The following is a 14,758-nucleotide window of genomic DNA, read 5'->3' as shown; positions in this document are numbered from 1 at the left end:
GAACTTGTAAGGGGCTCATCCTTGGAACCCATTATTAAACTTTAGAAGAAGGATACACTATCTTGGGAAGTTGTATGAAATACTGGCCAAGGCATGAGTATCCCAAACAATCATTTGGAATGGCAAATAAGTGGAGAGGATACTGAAAATTGTTATCACTAATTTATCATCTGATTTGGAAATAGCTCATGTACAACTGTGAGCACAGATAAATGTTAGGATATAAAGTCTATTATAAAACTGAGCCATGATGTGCCTGAGAATTTTATGCAAGTAGTAGAGTGACCTCTGATGAACACAAAAGAAAGGGGACTGCAATTTCATAAATAGCTAGAGGTTGTTCTGTGAAGCAATCCTGGAGGAGTGTGAGCACAGATATTTTTCTATTTTGAAAGCAGCATCCCTGCAGGACTACCTGAAGGCTGTGATCTGTGATGTCTTCTGTCCTTTCCTCCTCCTGACCACCAGATGATTCCCAGATTCAGAGAAATTCCAAATTTTGGTACCCTCTAACTACTTTCTACGGAGCACTGTCCAGCCCACACTAGGAAAACAGGTGTCTTTCATCCCCCATTTCTTTTCAGAGTAGAAGTGGTTAGTGTTGCTACTTGCAGAGAAGATCTGATAAACTCATGACATTAAAATACTTCAAGTCCTGCATTGCTGAAATGTCTCTAAAGCACAGCTTTCTCTGACACATTAGTTTTAAGCCTTGCAAAATAAAGTAAAACAAATGAATAAATTATTATGTAAAATGTTTGCAGTGGTTCTTCTGAACTCCATTCCATTAGTTTCTAAGTATGACTTAAGGGCCTGTTACTCTGCTTTGTTCTGCAGTCCATGATTAAAATAGAAGAGCTGTGAAGCTGCAGGGAAAATACTGATGGACAGCTCTGCAAATTGTTCCAGCTGAACCATAAAACTGTCAAAAAAATGATACATGTTAGTTGTGATGGCCCTATGCCTCCCAGAAATAAAGTGGATCCCTAATGGAAGACTTTGGTAAGGAATTAAATATTAATTAGGACTTATACAATATAGATATAAAAAAGGATTAGTGATAAGCCGTAACTTTACTGAGAGAACAGTAGAACACAAGCCAAAGCACTTAGATTTGAACTTTGGCATCTTGACTTATTACAAGCAATACAGAGCTACAGATGAGAAGATTATACAGCGGAGAAAACTTCTTTATTCCTTGTTTAGAAAGAGATAGTGGCACAATGCCCTCAGTTCCCTTAAACTGGCTTCAAATCTGCAGTGCTAGGAGAATACTTACATTCTCAATTACTGAAATAGTTCCTAACTGGAACAGCTTCTGATGGGTTGCCTCATGAACTCACGTGAGAGGATGTCTGATATGGAAATTACGTCTATGCTTAGTGTGAAAGTGGCAAATCATTTTGTAATGGAGATGTTATTTAACTGAGTACAGTTGTGTTGACTCATTTAGACAAAATGAGCCAATGAAAGCTTTTCAAAGGACTCAAACAGCAGCCATTCTGATTTCCCTGGAAGACATTGTGTTCCTACTGCCTTTGCATCTCTGCAGAGCACATAAAATGTCAGTTATGATACATGTCCTATGGAACAAGGAAATGAAAAAGTGGAAATCCTCTTTCAATTTTTTATGCTTATTTCCAAATTTGTAGTATTCTGACTAGCATCCAACTTGGACGTAATGCTTAAACGATAATCCATAATAAACATTAATGCAACCAGCAGATCTCCAAAACTTGCTGTCAGCCCAAATTTTGACAACATTCATTTTAACTCACAAAAGAATCTGTTGGATTCTGCTTAACAGATATTGTGACCCATTAAGAACAGATAGATGAATAACAAATATTCCCTTCTGGATTGACTGCAAAAAAGAAGCTGACAGTCCTGCAGCAACTGGAAACAGTAACCAAGAAATTACTATTATGCAGCTATGTGACTGAATTAAACTTTTACTTATTACCACAAAGTGCAATGTGCTGCTATGAAAGATTTACTGATAAAAGTTCTTTGAATGATGGCACACCTGCTGTGCAGAGGACTTGAAAGTCTCTGTTTTGGTCTTTAGCTATCCCTCCTCATTCAGAAAAAAGGTGCTGTCAGAGGATGTAACAGATTCACAATCCTCTTCTGCACTGACCCAGTGCATGTAAGATACTACACAGCTGTGGACTTGAGGCTCCCTTTTACACATGCTTTTGATAGGCAAAAGGTATTAAAAAAAAAAAAAAAAAAAGGAATAACAGCTTTTTATGTTGCTGCATTGTGAACATAATTATTCTATTCCCCTGCACAGGGTCCCCCAAGCAGGACAAGCCAACAGGATTCTTAACTAGCCCTCACATAGGCATTTTGTTCTCCTCCACTCTGGTAAGAACATTCCCCTCCCTATGTTCTGAAAATAGCTCCAGTAGCTATGTTTTTCTGAAGCCTCATTTTCCACTATTTGCTTTGAATATCCACTTTTATTTCTTTGTTTATTTTTTTGCCCATTCAGAAATGTGAGGAATGGAGAGAAAAAGTTGTGATTTTCCTTTTATAGCTTAAAGGTTATTTGCATATTAGTACAGACTAAGTTTGTGGAGCAGAACAGAGAAAATGAAGTAAATGAAATAAAAATAACAGGCTAGAGAACTGCATCTTTGACACACGTTGTATTTGAAAAATACAACGTTGCTCAGAAGGTGGTCCAGGAAATAGTCAAGTCTGACCTGGGGGGGAATCATCTACACAAATTCACTTGCTGCCTGAAAAGTGCTAGCCCATGACAGATATGAGGAAAAGCCTTGTATCTGTTCACTGTCAAGGACAGCAAGAATGATAAAATCATCAAAGTTGGAATAGACCTCTAAGGTCAACTAATCCAATTTCCAACCCATCACAACCATGACCAGTAACCATGTCCCTCAGTGTCACATCTACACAGCTCTTGAAAACCTACAGGGATGGTTGCTTCCTGGGCGTAAGCAAAGGTACCAAACAGGAGCTGACACTGCATATGCTGCCCCAAGAAAGCCCTGTAAATACAGTTTGCAACAAAAGGCAAATCTTCTACCTCTGCACCAGAAACAAAGAAGAGCGCTAAATACTCTTCCAGTGTTTCAGCTTCTTTCATATGCTCTTAGCAGAGAGAACTGTGGAAATCATCTCCCTACCCTCTGTATGTCCTTAGCATGAATGTGTTCTGCAGAAATGGTCTTTTCTATTTAGGACCATGGACGTAATAGATGTATGGAAGATGACTGCTATGTAAAATCAAAGACATCCTTTCCGGTGTCTGATGAATCCTTGCAACATAAATAAAATCTTGTTACAAGCAAAAGGGAATACAGAGAATATGCAGAACTTAGACTTTATTGTCAGTCAATTAATAACTTCACATTTCCACTTTCTAATTAAAATGATAGCAGATAGCTATAGTTCAGTTACAGTAACAGCACCATTCTGAAAATGAAGTTAAGACTGGTAATGCATTTAATTCCTATAATCTGCTCATTTTCTTCAACCTTACGCTTAGCCTACAGTTGTCTTTATGAGTCCTGATACTCAGGACTAACCCTAACCCTAATTTTCCCTAAGCAGAAAGTAGGTATCACACTGAGTCCCAGGTACTCTGACTTCTTTACCAAGGGAAAGATAGCAACGGTTGTAGGATGGTTGCCTAAGCCCTGCTAAGGGCTATTTCTGTATGTTTTCTTTATAAAGTCTACTTTATATTTATTAGTTCCCAAATAAACTTTGAAACTTGGATACAGAGTGAGGTTTCCCTTGGAAACAGTGGACTAAACACACAACTTTACAATCAGCAACAAAATCTGTCAGATTTATTTGCCTCCTGAGTTAAGCACAAAAGGAGTACATGCTAGTATCAAATCCAGCATTAGAGCACTCCTGATGAGAAACAAGTACGTACCCTGGAAAAGAAAGTACATTTCATCTTCACAGACATCAGTGCTCTCCAAACACAAATATTTAGCATTGACACCATTTCCCACCAGCTTTAGTTAATATATTGAGCTATACAATGACTGTATTGACAGATCGTTTGTCATGGCCTGAGTAAACAGACCAGCCTTCCCAGTTGCCCCACCTATAAATCCTGTCCGCCTGTGCTGGTTTGGGCTGTGACAGGGTTGATTTTCTCCACAGTAGCTGGTATCATGATGGGTTCTGGATTTATGATGAGAATGATACAAGTTATAGAAATATTGTACAGCTCATTAGTGTCTGTTGATGGATACTCAAGCCCTGCAGTTTCAGTTCAGATAACAGAACAAACTGTGTTTCTGAACCAAGGAGATAAGGGAGTTCTGCAGGCTCTTTGTACCAAGGAAGAAGGAGGTTCTGCTTGGAATCAGCCACTGAATATATAACATATCTCTGGGAAACTTCTGCACATGTAATATAACTTTGAGAAACTTCCTCATATGCAGTATACATCTTGGAAAACCTTTGCACATGCAACATAAATTATGTAAATAAACTGAAGATCTTTTGTGTAATTCATGCATGATAGGAGGATTATTCCCATGCATCCAGTGCAGATTAAAGAATGTCTGCTTTCGAACACTCCAGCTTGAGTTTTCATTTCCTGAACAACTGTCTTATAGTAGCAAGAACAGTGCTGATAACACATTAACTGTATCAAAGCAGTACTTACACAATCAACTATTTTTATGTTTCTCACGTTCCTTTGTTAATTGCCTTGCACAAGAAGCTGTAAGAGGTGAAAGCCAAGACAGCAGGATCCAATCTGATCAGAGTGGTCACAGTGATACCAAAGATTTAAACAATTTGGTTAGTATTCAGAGAAGAGACATTTAGTGATCCATCCAAGAAAAGAATGGGCCCCTTTGTACATGAGATGAGCAAGAATAGGCCCCCTTGGTACAAATATTGAAAAGAGGTGACAAAAGAACAATCTATGCCAAAGAGCAAATAACAAGGAGGATTCCAAACAAATGACAATAGGTCTCCTGAACTTTTTGGGGCTAGCTGGGTAGTGGGTGTTTTGTTCGCCCAGCAGGAAGTAATAAATTTGGGGTTCACAATTCCCCAGGGCCAGCACATTCTTGGAGCCAATGGACTCACAGTCAAACCCATTTCCAATCTTTTAAAGAGAAGGAATCCTCCTTCTTTGGACTCAGGAGCACAGAGAGGACGTAATGAGCATGAAAAATGAAAAACATTTGAACTATCTGTTCATGAGAGTCTGCATTTTGCCTTAGGAGCATTGGCCCAGAGACTGGGGTCATGGAAAAGTACCCATGGGATACTTTTCAAAGCAACAAGTTGTCATGGTTTTATGATTTTTGCTATCAGTATTCCATTATCATAACATCATCTAATGCACTGGGAGTCAAAGAGTTAATGCTCTAGTTCTGGGTACTGGTGCTAATGCTCCATATTTCTGAGTACTCTAGAATCACACCCATAGCAGGGTGGGCATATGTGTTCAGTTCTGAATTAAATTTTTATGCTTTGGAAAATGTTCGCTGGAAGTCACCTTTTGTAATGCTGGCATTTGCTTTGCTCCTGGAAGAAGATGTCTGAGAGCACTATGAAGTAAGTCACCGGGTATTAATGATGCAACTTGGTATTAGGCCTGCAAATGTGTCCATGGATACGTTGGTCCAGTTGGCTACCTTGGCTTTACAAAGAGCAAATCATTTGGCCTCTTCTGCTCTCCCTGTAGATCCCAGAAAATATTTTGGGAGAAGAAATACGAGGTTCCTTCATAGGGAAGTCTTTTTGCTTCAGTTTCTTGCAGGAGGCACTAGGGCAGCTGTGTTGAGCAGGAAAGATTTTCTGCTCTTCAGAAAATGAACCTTGAAAAATCTTGTTGCTTTGTCAGATACTGTCCGCTTTTGTGTCCCCTTCTGTCTCCCAAGTTTTGGTCTGATGAAACAAGGAGCACGTCTTGGGACAACTGTCCGTAACAAGAGAAGAGTCACCCTTAGCCCTGACAGACACTTCTTTAAAATGCCAACAGAGCCCTCTAGAGCATTCGCCCTGCAGAGCAAGTTCTGCCAATACCTTCAGCCGTCTGTCCCACGTTAGGCTTCACACTGCTGCTCGCACCCATGGCAAGGTGGTGTTTCAACACTTTTTACAGCACACCTGATACTGTGCCCGAAGGGGACAAGACTTCACGGATACATGGACGAAGCTCTGCCTCGGCATCTCGCCTTAAATATCCAACCTCAGCTTTTCCAGGCTATCTCGGAAGCCTGCAGGATGTCACCGCCCCCTTCCCCACGACACAGAGCCTCGGGCGCCGGACGCCATCAGGGCGGGGAGCGGCGCTGTGCCCGCGGTGGGCGGGCTCCCACCGTCGCGTCCGGGTTGCGTTTCTGGCCGGCGCCGGTTGGCGGTGCGGAGCCGCGCCCCGGCTTCGCTCCACGCGCCGCCATGTGGGCGCTGCTGTGGCTGATGGTGCGGCTCACCGCTGGCTCCGCGCCGTATGTGGTGTACGTGGATGTCCGGCGAGTCGAGCGGCCCCTGCGGCACTTTTGGAGGAGCACGGGCTTTTGGTAAGCGCACAGTCCTGCCGGGGAACGGGGCTCCGGCGGCGGGCTCGGTGCTGCGGGCGAGAAGCGGTGAGGAGCCGTCTGCCCGGAGCCCGCCCGAAGCAGAGGATCCCCGGGGTGTACCGACGCTGCCTGCCCGGAGGAGCCCGCTCCCGCCGGGCTTGCTGCTGTGGCTCATGGTATAAACACTACGTCGCTGAGTGGGCCGGTCAGCAGCCCCAGCCCTGTTGCCTCTGTGCTGTTGGTGGGCACCCCGAGCACGTCACGTCCTTCCTCCTGCCCCCAGACAGCACGTGCACTGACACTGAGCTCACGGCCCTTACTGGCAGTTCTGCAGGTTTCTAAGAGTAGGTGGAAAGCGGGAGACAGCGTGTTCCTTGGCCGTGCTTTTGCCTGAGTGCAAACTGATTGCAGCCTCTGCCACTTAGGCATAGGGTTGAATGGCAGTTGTAAGGCAGAGTCACAACTGGGTTGAATCAGCAGTATGCACTTCTTAATACAGTGCAAGAGGGAACTCTGAGAAAGATACTGGAAAGATTTACATTGTTTTTTTGCGTCAATGGAAAATCAGGATCTGAAGTCAACTAGTGTATATTAAAGTGAAAATAACCTGATGAGGAGAAAGGTTTGAGCTTTCTGGATTGATCTTTTTTTTTTTTTAATTTCTACTTGCAAGGTTAAAAAGCATTTCAGAAAAGCTTCTCTCATTTAAACTGCAACCCAAGAAACACTCAGGCCTTTAATTGTGTGAAAGAAATTTTGTAAGACTGCAAGTGTGAGGAAGATACCAGGGAGGAGGCCAAGGAGCAGAAGCAGTCGCTCTGCTGAGCAAGTCAGCAGCTATCCAGTTATGCCTGGCCAACACTGTTAGTTCTCAAGGTTAGTTCTCAAGGATCTCTTGAACAGCTGCTCTGTGTCCAGTTGTTGGGCACATATACAGCTGAGGATCAAAAGATAACAAAGCCTGGTAGACTTCTAGCCTTGACATTTTTGTGGATGGGTGCTTTAAACTCAGAAGAGGAACCAGAACTAACTAAGAAAAAATGCTAATTTTCTATTCTGCCTTTTCATGGTCATAAGGTTTCTTTCCAGCAGTGTGGATTTCAGCATTTTTATTCAGCACAGGCAAAGCCTTTGAAGGCTTTATGCCTTGTTTTCTGCCTAGTTTGCCACTCTCATTTGCTGGCTGATTTCCATGGAGCATTACAGGGATGCAGTATGTTCCAAGACTTAGGTTTCTAATAAGGATGCAGGAGCTGGGGTGGTAGATATACAGAATCTGAGGATGTATCAAGTCTTGTTCCATGTGGGTTCAGGTTTTCTTCCTTTTGGCACAAAAGATTGTACAGTATATAGCTCATTCAGTAGTGTCCTTGCAGGAGATGAGATTAACATGTAGAGGGAGTAGGGAAGGAAGAAACAACAGTTTGACTATCTGCAGCATTTAACATCACAGAGCTTCAAAGATGCTGCTACCATTAGTGGCACCAGTATCTATTACCACTGAACAGACAAGTTTGGGAATCCTTTTTGAGAATATGTTCTGTTCTGGCAGAAAAGAGTAATGAGTAAAACTTACTGCTGAAATAGAGAAATTTGAACTCACACAGACCATTTGTTAGCATGGAAACAGTAAATTTGGAGTCTGTCTGATCCACCCATCACAGTATGCCAGGCGTAGCTTTGTTACTCATTTATACAGTAACTGTAATATATGTAAACAGTATATTGTAGTACAAGTTGTCTCCTCTTGCTTCAGGAAGATGTACACAAGTATTTTACCAAGCTTTGGAAACAATTATGTTTTTATCTTTCTTGTAATGTAAATACTTTAAAACTCAGAGTTTGCACATTCCTAGGAATCTAATTGAAAGTGTTGATTGAAACCCAATGAACAGAGCAATGTCCTAAGTTTCTAACTTGAGGGGGATGAGGAGAGAGATCTCTTTCCATATTGCTGAAAGAGTGGTCAGGCACTGGAATAGCCTGCCTAGAGAGGTGGTTGAGGCACCATCCCTAGCGCTGTTCAAGAAGCGTTTAGGTGAGGTGCTAAGGGATTTGATTTAGTAGTTGGGTAGGGATAGTGATAGGAGGATGATTGGACTAGACGATCTTGTAGGTCCTTTCCAACCTAATGTATCTGTGAATCTATGCACTGTGGAGGTACCTCTGTGGAAGTAGAAGGATCAGGAATTTGCTCTAGTGTTTCTTAGTTTTGGTAGAATAATGAGACACTGAAGTAATATTAATATGATCATTGTTATATGATTTAACGTATCTTGAGCATATTAAATAGCTTGCAGCATCACAGAAACATCAAGCTTCATACTCCAGTGCTTTCCTATGCTTGGAAGTGAGGTGAGGAGTGATAGAGAATTTAAAAACTCTTGAGAGCCTAATTCTGTTTCTCACAGATAAAACTTTCACAGTTGAGTGAAGGTTGATGTCAGCACATAGTCTTCAGCAGGAATATCGACCCACTATTTGCTGTAGGATAGTTCTGGGCAGACCTGGCTTCTACTCCAGGGCCTAGAAGTTATTCCACTTTCCTTATCATTTGTTACTCTGTAGTAAAGTGATTGCCACTGACTGAAATTGTTACCTGAGGAGCAATGGCTGCTTGTAATACTTCCTTTTAGTGTGGCAATAAGATGTACCTGATCTGTATTCTGTCACATCATAGGTGTAGCTCCTTAGCTTCAGATAACACGAAGCTCCATTTCACTTTCATCTCTTAAGACAGCGTTCCTTAAGCCAGATAAGATCTTGCAGGTGATATATGCTTAACATAGGGAGTTCTAGATACCCAGTGGAGCTGATAGCAAATGTTGTAATATGTTGCTTCTTTTTTGTCCTTTTTCCAAAGCCCTCCTTTACCTCACAGCTCTGCTGATCTGTTTGACCTAAGCAAAGATCAAGAGATGAACCTTGCATACATTTCTTCTGTTCCTCATGATGGCATTGAACAAGTTCGAATTCACTGGCTACTGGAATTGGTTACTGCCAGGTAAGCAAATGTAAGCCTCCCTTATGAGGAAAGGTTGAGAGACATGGGTCTGTTCAGCCTTGAATAAAGAAAACTCGGCAGGGATATGATCCATGTCTATAAATATCTAAGGAGTGGGAGGCAAGGGGCTGAGGCTGGACTCTTCTCAGCAGTGTGTGGTGACAGGACACAGGGAAATGGCCACAAATGATGCATAGGAAGTTCTGCACAAATGTGCATGGAAACTTCTTCATGGTGCAGTGACAGAGCACTGGCACAGGCTGCACAGAGAGGTGGTGGAGTCTCTTTCTCTGGAGATGTTCAAGTCCCACCTGGATGCCTACCTGTGCAACCTGGGCTAGGGAGCTGCTTTGACAGGTGGGCTGGAATTGATGATCTCTAGAGGTTCCTTCCAGCCCCTACAATTCTGTGATTCTGTGATCTCAAGTCATATGCTGGAGTCACTCCACATCTCTCTGCCTGCTGTTCAGTGACTTGATTCCCAGTTGTACCATGACTTCCAAAGAGATCTCAGGCTAGTGGAAATGAGTTTCATTACATGTTTTTGAGGTCATAGTGTAGCATTTTATAACTGGATGCACCCTTTTAAAATACTGCTTGGTAAAGCCATGAAAACAGGGCTCTTCTGTAGACCCTGTTGCTTCTTTAAACAAGGAAGAGCTCTGCTTTGCACTCATAACAATATATATTGCACTCATAACATTATAGAGAGCACTCAGCAAGATTTCAGTCAATGGTCATTCCAACAGTTTTCAAGTTGCACCAGAGTTACAACTGTTGTTCCCCCAAGACCAGCTGAGTTTGTTGTTAGTAAAGTAACACCTGCAGCTACTTGGTACTGAGATGAAGAACCAGGAGAAACCAGACTTTGAGACTTCTTGTTTTTTCAGTGTACAGTCTGGCTGACTACATATGTACCTACTGCTCCCTCTGGCTACAAGCCTGGTTTTAATATACAGGTCAAAGTGTTACACATCATTGGAAAGGGAGTTTATGTACCTACATCTCCCTCTGACTGTCTTCTGTCTTGTAACACTGCAACCTGAATGTTAAAACACTCCCTCTCCAAGTAATGTGTCTTTGAGGAAAGTCAGGAGCACGCTAGAATAGTATGATAGGTGTAAATTCAGTGCATTCCTTACCAAAGCACTTCATGTGGCAATGCTGTTACATGTAAGGAACATTAGAGAAAGCATGCCAGCATGCCTCCCACCACAGTAGGTATGACAGGAGAACTAGTGACAATCAATGTGAAGAAGGCTGAAGTTGCCTTTTTTTTTTTTTCTTGTCTCAGTTTTTAGTGGCAGTTACTCTTTCCATATCTCTCACGTCCCTCAAACCCTAGCCAAGGTCCTGGGGAGCAAAATCCATCCCATTGTAAGAGATCAGGTTTAAGATCGCCTGATAAATGTGAGTATAGATGAGTCTCTGGAACCTATCAAGATGCTTTCAGCTGTCCTGAGGGAGCTAAGCTGCTCCATCATATTTGAAAAGACATGTCAGTCTGGCAAAGTCCCCAGTGACTTGGAAGAGTAGCACACCCATTTCTAAAAAATGGTAATAAGGACAATGCTGGAGCCAGTGACTAGTCATCCTCAGCTCAGTGTCTGATAAGACTGGAATGTGGATTCTCCTTGAAGATATGCTGAAACACATGGAAGTCAGGGAGGTAATTAGAGACACCTAGCATAGGTGCATAGCATTCTTTCATTAAGAAGAAATCATACCTGACTAGTGTTCTTCTGAACACCTGCAAGATTCTGAAAACCTAAGCAGATATTTGAGATGGGGATGTTGTGGCCCAGGCAGATCTGAAGAGGCCCAAATTACTTGACATTGGTCCTCCATGCAGTGTTGTGTTCAAAGGAGAAATGGGAATTCCAGGTGACTCAGGAATACCAGGTCTTCTTGGAGACAAAGGACTTATTGGACTTCTAGGTTTTGGTCCACAAGGTTCATCTGGTGAAAAGGGCATCCAAGGTGTATCAGGTCGTCTAAGGCCTCCTGGAGTTCCTAGTCTGGAAGGTGACTGTGGACCACCGTCTAAAAACAAAACAGTAGCAATGATCTGAGGAAGAAAACTAATTTGCTAAATCAGATACTGGAATACACTGGAATAACACAATATAATTAGAATTGAAGCTAATAAATAAAATGAGCAAGAGGGTGCCTGATAAACCAAAGGCCTCATGCTAAATGCTGAAGGTGAGACAGCTAGCAAGCACCCTCTGCTGGGTTGATCTGAAAGGGAAGAGCTCTCATGACACACAAACAGTTTTTATCTTTCCCTCTGAGCAGAAAATAGAAAAATGTAAAGCAACACAAAGTTCCCTGGAGTATGTAGTTCTTCTCTTCTGAGACAGGTATACCCAGAACTCTTGATGACTCATAGCGCTGGAATGTTAACTCTAACTCCCAATGCACCACCTGATGTTATGATATGGAATACCAATAACAAAAATCATAAAAACATGATGTTTTCTTCTACATTGAAGTGACTGCATCAGCAGATGAGATAATATCTACTGTTATCATCTACCTGGACTTCTTTAAGGCTTTCACTACACTCTCTCATAACAATTTTTTTCTTTAAGAAGGAGACGTAGGGATTTGATTGACCGACTATTAGGTGGGTAATGAATTGGCTGGATGTCCATGTCCAGAAAGTTACAGTAAATTGCTCAGAGTCCAGTCAGCCCAGTAGTGAAAGGTGTCCCATTCTGTGGCAGGGTTGTTGGGTTGAAAGGTCTTTCAAGGTCCCTTCCTACCCAAACCTTTCTATGTGTGTGCCCAGTGGAATAATACATGAAGATGCCTAGAACAGGAGTGATTGCAGTAGGAGGAAATGAAACATACAATAAATAAATAAAAATCCAAAGCTGTAGTGGCTCTTAAAATTCAGCTTGGCTCAGGCTGTCACTTAGCTGATCATATTTGTAAAAATGTACATTTTCCAAAGATGGCATTTAAAAACTGAACAGACAGACAGTAAATTGGGCAGCAGCGTTGTTTGGAAAGGAAGAGAGGATGAGCCCTGCAGGCGAACACTGGTCTTGGAAGAAGGAATAAGTGTAAGGATGCAAATCAGAACTGAAGTTGTTCTGTGCTGATGCTTTCTTCTATGCATTTGCAATTCTTTTTCTGAACCAGTGATTTCCAGAAAAACAGAGGTTTTGAGTAAGAACCTTGTAACAGCAAAGCTGGCTTATGTTGTGAGATTGATAAGTAATATAATCTACCCACAGAAAACAGTGGGCTGGGAGATACCACAACTGTGGGTGGCCAGCAGTAACATGTTTTTCTTCCTAGTTGTACTATGTGTAAAAAGATTATATAATATGTCCCACCCAAAAAGCAGATGGGTCTATATAGACGTGAAAAAAATGTCAGTCTTCTAGAATGATCTTCCTTATTATGTGCTTTAGTAATAGTTGCCTCAGTTCTGAATGCATCCAAATGTTATAACTCTTTTCTGGGACACCAGACCTACCTTTTATCCTTTACTTTTATTCCACATTACTCTTACTTTACCACCCATTAAAAGGATACCATGAGGCGAGCTTAAAGAACTGCTACTTTTATTTTCCAGCCAAAAGCACACAATTGTATCCACATCATGATCCATGGTTACAGTGGAACTCAAAGTTTCTTTCATAGATAGGCTGGACTGTTCCCAGGATGGTATTTGCCAGTCCCAATAAATGCAGCTGTTTCTGGAACCTAGACCACGTATTCTGGCTATCCTGCCAGTAGTCAAGAGGAGAGTTGGACGCAAGTACTCTCAACTCTGTGCCCAGCTCAATGGGATTCATGCAGTCCCCAAGATAAGGTCCCATTTCTATTGTTATATAGCTGTACTACAGTTTGTTGGATACATGATCTGTGCAAGGCACCAGAGTGAACAAAAATATAATCAATATACATGATAGATACAACATTTTCTAATAGGCATATAACAATTTTATTTCAAAATTAGTATTAACCTAGTTGGAATTACAGTAGTATCCCCAGCTCCTCTCCAAGTCACAGTACATAGTTTATGGTACAACAGGAGAGAATTGGCAGTTTGTAACATTTTCAGTCTACAAATGCTTAGTCTTGGTGGAGTGTAGTACAGCAAACATTTACATAAACATTAAACAAAAAGGCTTGCTTTCTTTTTTAGTTATATTTTGCATACTCAGAAGTAATTCACAATCTCCCAGCATCCCTACACCATCACACTGAAGGCCGTTTCCCTGCTGTGTTTTATGTTGTGCAACTCAACTTGATTGTGAACCAGATCTGTCAATGAAACTGAAACAGGTCATATTTCTTACGCTTTCTTCTGGTTAATGGTTTCCTTCTAGTAAAAGTGTTAAAACTCATGCCCCTTCTTATGCATAGAAGAGTTTCTCTGCTCTCCTTTGGTGCCATTCCTACAAAAATATGATGAAAAAGTGGCTTCTGAGTTGAATTTCAGTCTGATGGTTAAAAGAGGGCATGGGCAGCTTCTGTTTATTTTTCCCCAGAAATATTGCAAGCATGTACTTTCCACGGGTGACATTGCTTTTCTTTCTAACTTTTCTAAGAAGAGATTCATCAAGAGTTAAATATATTTACATTTTTTCCCCTGTTATATTCTAGTTTGGTAACTAGACCCATAAAAATAAAAGTAGTGTAGCTTGCTAGGAAATGTTTTTTTTTTTAATATTGAAATAATTTAATTTGTCTTGCAGCAATGGCTTACTTAGTCTCAGCAGCTTAAATGGTCTATATTGTTACTAATTGTCTAGCACTAATTCATGTGAACCCACATTCTCTTGTGAATTCCTGGCAAAACATTAAGAGAGACATTCCCTGATCAAAGAACTGTTACAAACAAAAATGAACACAACACTTAGTCCTTGGACTTTGTGCATTTGTTTTTATGACAAAAATAAGCTAGTTGTACCAAGTCAGCACTTCAAAGAATTTTATTATTTAATTGTTTTATGACAGGAACTGACTGCCAGTGGTCAATCTTCTAATATCTGGATAGGCACCGATATCAGGTTTTACTGCTCTGGCAGTGCTAGCAGTGTGCAGTTGCTAGATTTTTCTGTAATGAATGGATGAGAATGTCAACACTGAGTCGCTTACCTAATATTGTGCTATTCTGAATCTCTATTAAGGCACTTCTTATTTTGTCTTTTGGGAATGCATTGTTTTTTTGGTTGTTTTTGTTTGTTTGGGGTTTTTT

At 41.4% G+C, this 14,758-nt stretch overlaps 1 protein-coding gene across 1 annotated transcript in view; it reads left to right on the top strand.

The window, feature by feature from the left end:
- Positions 1–6,360: 6,360 nt before the first annotated feature.
- The window catches only part of IDUA (alpha-L-iduronidase), a 46,174-nt gene continuing 37,776 nt past the window's right edge, over positions 6,361–14,758 (top strand). The window contains exons 1-2 of the mRNA XM_065740725.1: positions 6,361–6,533; positions 9,397–9,537. Of these exons, the coding sequence (XP_065596797.1) occupies positions 6,412–6,533; positions 9,397–9,537 (263 nt within the window). The 5' untranslated portion in view covers positions 6,361–6,411. The remainder of the gene's footprint in view (positions 6,534–9,396; positions 9,538–14,758) is intronic.

This window comes from Cyrtonyx montezumae, unplaced genomic scaffold (genome assembly GCF_038088225.1).
Source record: "Cyrtonyx montezumae isolate F1298 unplaced genomic scaffold, pur_monq_1.0 scaffold_29, whole genome shotgun sequence".
NCBI classification, from domain to species: Eukaryota; Metazoa; Chordata; class Aves; order Galliformes; family Odontophoridae; genus Cyrtonyx; species Cyrtonyx montezumae.
Note: the sequence above shows the minus strand (reverse complement) of the source record. Positions and strands in the feature narration are given on the sequence as shown.